General features: G+C 46.6%; 1 protein-coding gene across 1 annotated transcript; it reads left to right on the top strand.

The window, feature by feature from the left end:
• The first annotated feature begins 689 nt into the window (after positions 1–689).
• LOC129741651 (uncharacterized) lies at positions 690–5990 on the top strand. The gene has a single exon (XM_055733399.1). It carries the CDS (start codon positions 690–692, stop codon positions 5988–5990), a length of 5301 nt encoding a protein of 1766 aa, XP_055589374.1.
• The last annotated feature ends 260 nt before the right edge of the window (positions 5991–6250 follow it).

The raw sequence follows: 6250 nt of genomic DNA, 5'->3' as shown, positions 1-6250 counted from the left end.
TCTGATGCACTTTCGTTATCGAGTGCATTTTGAAATTTTGTACACCGTTCAACAAAAATTGGATTCAAAATATTTTGGAAATTGAATCTGCGGAACGAGTCTTTCGGTCAGGTTAGTAGAACCGATGGTATACGTCCTGCCGAAGCTATATTTTGAATGCAAATACTACATAAACGTTATCTCAACCCACCACCCCCTGCTACACTGTTTGGTACCGAGAACATCCAAGAGTTGGTCTGAGGCACCCCAATAATAAGGCGCGCAATTATATTCATTGAACGAAATCTGCGGCTAGGAATTCATACCTGTAAAGGTGTTCAGCTTTAGTTTCTGTCAAGTAAGTTAAGCTTTACAGTGTATGTCCCTTGCCGAAGCTTTGACGGAATTTGATTACTACATCGCATATTTCCTTGTCGCGTATCCTGAAATTGATCTGATCTGAGGGCAAATTATTACAACCGCTTGTATACGGAGAGGCGCACCCACGCGTGAAGGCAACGCACGCGTTTCAACCGCTAGGTCGTTCGGAATTCGGAGTTCGATACCTGTAGAGGAGTGCAACTTAAGGTTTCTTAAAGTAAGTTAAGCTCTACAGTGTATGTTCCTTGCCGAAGCTAGTTCAAAGTGCGAATACTCACCTGTTATTTTACTACCATACACCACCGTGAATCATCTTTTCAACGAGAACCATGGCTACCTCCGGCGCAACCTCTTCTGCTAAAAATCCACCGCTGAGGAATCTTCAAACCAGGTTGAAGGCATTACTTGAAATGTTTAAAAACTTAACCACGTTTGCGAACACATTGGGCGAGGTAACATCAGTTCAACAGATTCAGGTCAGGTTGGAAAAATTGAACGAACTCTGGGATAAGGTCAACGATGCTATCATGGATGTTGAAATGCATGATGAGTATCCAACGAAGGAAGGCAACTGCCCAGGCATAAGGTCGGACTTCACCACGCGCTTCTACGATGTTAAGGCGAGCATGTTAGACCGGATCAAGGAGCTGGAAGGAAATGCTGCGAACACTAGTGTCTTGCAGTCCACCCGTATCATGGATTCATCCATTCAGCCAGTGACGGAACATGTGAGGTTACCCCAAATACGTCTGCAGACATTCGACGGCAACATTGACCAGTGGCTGAGTTTCCGAGATCTTTTCCTGTCGCTGATCCATTCAAAGGTGGACTTACCGGATGTGGAAAAATTCCACTACCTCAAGGGATGTCTAGCTGGAGAAGCTAGATCGCTCATCGACCCCTTGGCATTGACGAGGGCCAACTACTCCATCGCTTGGGACACTTTGATGACAAGATACAACGACAGCAAGGTTTTAAAACGTCGTCAGGTTGGAAATTTGTTCAAACTTCCGAAAGTTTCCAAAGAATCGTCATCGGAGATCCAGGTGTTGCTCGAAGGTTTTGAACGTGTTGTGCAAACCTTAGACCAACTAGTGAAACCTGAAGACTACAAGGATTTACTGCTGTTGGAAGTATTGTGTTCCAGACTAGACCCCGTCACGCGTCGTGCTTGGGAAGAGCATAGCGCGCTCCAGAGCCAGGATACCGTAAAAGATCTTACGCAGTTCCTGCAAACGAGAGTCAAAATTCTTGCCTCACTGCCATCCAAATCACATGATCCCAAGCCGGAGCTGTCTCAGTTACCCAAAAAGAATGTCGTCCCCAGAACCAGCTATAACGCAACCCAATCATCACTAGGATCTTGTATTGCTTGTCCAGATTCGCATCTCCTCTACACGTGTCCAGCGTTTTCGAGACTGAATGCCTCCGCTCGCGATAAGCTACTGAGACAACACTCGCTATGCCGCAATTGTTTCCGGCGTGGCCATCAAGCTTCGGAATGCAGATCAATGCAGGTGTGTCGGAAATGCAGGGGAAGGCACCATACTCTAGTGTGCTTCCGAGAAGATAACGCAGGATACAGCAATACGCGAATGGTACCACCCGCCAGAAGTAGTCAACCAGCTGCTCTCCAACCGAATACTTCAACAGAAACAGTTTCTTCAAACGTCGCAAGGAGTCGTTCATCAACTATTATTCTCGCTACAGCAGTCGTTTTAGTGGAAGACGACACCGGCAAGACCTTTCATGCAAGGGCATTATTAGATTCAGGGTCAGAGTGCAACTTCATGACAGAGAGGCTCTGTCAGCAAATGAAGATTTCAAGAAGGCGTTCGAATATATCAGTTCTGGGAATCGGCAAGGCAAATACCATTGTGAAGCACCAGATTTCAGCAGTTGTCAAGTCGCGAACATCTGGTTTTGCAAGGAAGATGGAGTTTTTACTTTTACCAGCGGTTACTGCAGATCTGCCTACTACCAGCGTGACGGTTTCATCTTGGAAGTTCCCACAGGGTGTGGAACTAGCAGATCCAGTTTTTTTCCAATCCAAATCAGTGGATTTGGTCTTCGGCGTTCAACATTTCTTCTCCTTCTTTCAAACCGACAACAAAATTCCACTAGGCAGGGGGCTACCAATGCTGATAGATTCGGTATTTGGTTGGTTGGTCACCGGTGCAGTCGAACATCAGGATTCATCACCACACATCGTTTGTAATACGGCATCTACAGTAAATCTCGACGAACTTCTTACCAGGTTTTGGTCGTGTGAGGAGATAGGGTCTCCGAACACATTTTCCCCGGAAGAACAACGCTGCGAGGAGCAGTTTGTTCGCACAATCCAGAGGGGTTCTGATGGGCGATATACTGTTGGCTTACCGAAAAACGACCAGGTGCTTTTGACGATGGGCGAGTCGCGAGGCATTGCACTTCAGCGACTGAGTGGCTTGGAACGCAGATTGGTGAGGGATCCATATTTGCGGAGCCAGTACAACGAGTTCATGGAGGAGTACATACAGCTAGGGCACATGCGCAGGGTGCATGCGGGCCCGGAAAAACGTTGCTATCTACCACACCATCCAGTCATCAAACAGGCCAGCACAACCACGAAGGTTCGAGTGGTGTTTGACGCATCATGCAAGAGCAGCACCGGTATTTCCCTAAACGATACACTCTTGGCAGGACCCGTTATCCAGGACGAGCTTCGAGCTCTCATCATGCGTTGCCGCACGAAACAAATTATGATTGTCGCGGACATCGAAAAAATGTTCAGACAGATCGGAATCGATAAAGAAGACATACCGCTTCAAAGCATTCTGTGGAGGAAGAATCCATCGGAGGAGGTGAAGACCTATGAACTGACCACCGTCACATATGGAACAAAACCGGCACCGTTTCTTGCCACCAGAACCTTGAAACAGTTGGCCACAGATGAACAGGAAAGATTTCCTAACGGAGCCAAGGCTATTATGGAGGACGTCTACATGGACGACGTCATAACCGGTACAGATAAAGCAAGCGCAGCCTCAAAACTATGTGAGGAATTAATCAATCTAACGAGGAGTGGAGGGTTCCGACTGCGGAAATTTGCTTCGAATTCAACGACAGCCTTGCGCGTAATAGAAGCGGAAGACCTAGCGCTGCCGCATAGTAACGAGATACAGCTCGACCCAGACCCTGCAGTCAAAACCCTAGGTCTTGTTTGGCAACCTCGGACAGACATTTTGCGATTCAACTTTACCATTCTGCAGATATCAGAAAACGAAAGGTTAACCAAACGCAAAATACTGTCGGCAATCGCAATGCTGTTCGATCCACTTGGATTAGTCGGAGCAGTAACCACTACCGCCAAGATATTTATGCAGAGGTTGTGGAAATTGAACGCGAAGGGAGAAAGGCTCGACTGGGATCAACCAGTACCAGCTGAGGTAGAAAAAGAATGGCGTAATTTCCACAAGCAGCTTCATGTGATGAACAATTTGAAGATTCAACGTTGTGCAGTTATCCCAAATTCGGTACGTATGGAGCTACATTTCTTTTCGGATGCGTCGGAGAAGGCATATGGCGCATGCGTGTACATCAAGAGCATCGACACTCAAGGGAGAAGCTTCGTACATCTACTAGCTTCGAAATCGAAGGTCGCTCCGTTGAAATGCCAGTCGATACCAAGGTTGGAGCTATGCGGAGCTCTTCTGTCAGCCGAATTATCCTTCAAGGTACGAGATGCGTTGAAGACTCAGATGGATATGCACTTTTGGACGGACTCAACTTGCGTTCTACAATGGTTGAAGGCGGTTCCAACTACCTGGACAACGTTCGTGGCAAATCGTGTAGCCAAAATCCAAACAGCGACGGAGAATTGTGTTTGGAGACACGTTCCTGGTATACAGAATCCTGCAGACTTAATTTCCCGTGGATTAAATCCAGACCAGATCCAGGACAGCAATCTATGGTGGAAGGGTCCCGAATGGCTGCTACAGAATCATTACCCGAACCAGCCAAGTAACTTCAGCACCGAAGGAGTAGATGCAGAAGTACGACATGTAACAGCGAACCTGGCAACTAGTCAAGATGATTTCGGAATGGATTATGTGATCAAATTTTCGTCATTTACTAAACTTGTCCGATGTACTGCGTACTGGATGCGTCTAATGCGAATCTTGAAGAAATCGGAACCAAATCCAAGGAGTCTCTTAACTGTGGCAGAAATTCGGGAGGCCGAATACGCCATAATACGACGAATACAGAAGGAGGCATTTTCCGAAGAATGGAAGTGTTTAGCTGATGGAAAGGATGTGCATCGGAATTCGCCGCTGCGTTGGTTCATTCCTCAAATATCTTCAGAAAACCTTATTCGAGTTGGTGGCCGATTAGGAAAATCAGAGGAGTCGGAAGATACCAAACACCCAATAGTGCTACCTGCAAAACACCCTTTTACAAAGCTCTTATACGAGTACTACCATCAAAAGCTTATGCACGCTGGATCACAGTTGTTGCTAAGCTCAGTTCGCCTGAAGTATTGGCCACTTGGAGGTCGTAACGTTCCACGCCAGATCATACATAATTGTAAACAATGTTTCCGTTCAAAGCCAAATCCTATTCAACAATTTATGGGTGAGCTGCCGTCAGATCGTGTTACGAAATCAAGGCCGTTTATGAAGACCGGAGTTGACTATTTTGGCCCAGTGTACTTGCGTTTGGCACCAAGACGACCAGCAACAAAGGCCTACGTAGCTGTTTTCATCTGCCTTAGTACCAAGGCAGTGCACCTTGAATTAGTTTCGGACCTTTCGACGGAGCGGTTCCTTCAAGCACTACGCCGATTTATTGGGAGAAGAGGATACTGTGCCGACATTTATTCGGACAATGGGACCAATTTTGTGGGAGCCCGTAACTTCCTGCGGGAATTACTGGAGATTATTCGCAACAGTCAACATCAAGAAAAGGTATCCAAGGAGTGCGTCAACAATCACATTCAATGGCATTTTATCCCCCCAGCAGCTCCTCATTTTGGAGGCCTCTGGGAAGCTGCGGTTCGATCGGCCAAGAAGCATCTCCTGAAGGTTCTTGGAGAAAATGCTGTTTCCTTTGAAGAAATGACCACGTTACTGGTCCAAGTAGAAAACTGTTTGAACTCAAGGCCCATCACCGCATTAACCGATGATCCAGGAAACCTTCAACCTCTTACTCCAGGCCATTTTTTAATTGGTGAAGCATTCCAACAACTACCGGACAGGGACTTCCGAGAAGTGCCAATGAATCGTCTTAACCAGAGTCAAGTGCTTCAGAAGAAGCTTCAGCACTTTTGGGATAGATGGAGAGTAGAGTATCTCACGCAACTGCAAGGACGTTACAAAAGATGGAGGTCACCTGTTGAGATATCCGTTGGCAGGCTGGTCATCATCAAGGACGAGAATCTTCCACCATCCCGTTGGAAAATGGGACGTATTGAGAAGCTGCATCCAGGATCAGACGGTGTTGTGAGAGTAGTAACTCTGAAGACCGCTACAGGACCATCTACGCGACCGGTCGAAAAACTTTGCCTGTTGCCGGATGCCTTTCAGCCCAACGAAGACCCTCAAATACCCTCTGAGAACCAAACAGATCAGTGCCCCCCCTCGTGTTCGTGAGATCCCCTTTCTTATCTTTTCAGAAACGCGAGCGGTTTCAGGATGGGCGAGGATGTTGGGTTACGAGAATCCTTATTACAACTCTGTGTTCGAATGCTCGGAGTTCAGGAAGACAGAGAAGGACGAAACTGTTAACATCTCCAGAAGCTACAGCTGATCGATGCAACAAGCTGTTGAAACTGGGCCATAATGAACTGTTTATTGTAACAAATCTAGCCAAAAATCACCATTTTGAATTATATCCATTAATTTTAGTATTA

The sequence above is a fragment of the Uranotaenia lowii genome, chromosome 2 (genome assembly GCF_029784155.1).
Source record: "Uranotaenia lowii strain MFRU-FL chromosome 2, ASM2978415v1, whole genome shotgun sequence".
Lineage (NCBI taxonomy): Eukaryota > Metazoa > Arthropoda > Insecta > Diptera > Culicidae > Uranotaenia > Uranotaenia lowii.
The sequence above is the reverse complement of the archived record's forward strand: the minus strand, read 5'-3'. Positions and strand labels throughout refer to the sequence as shown.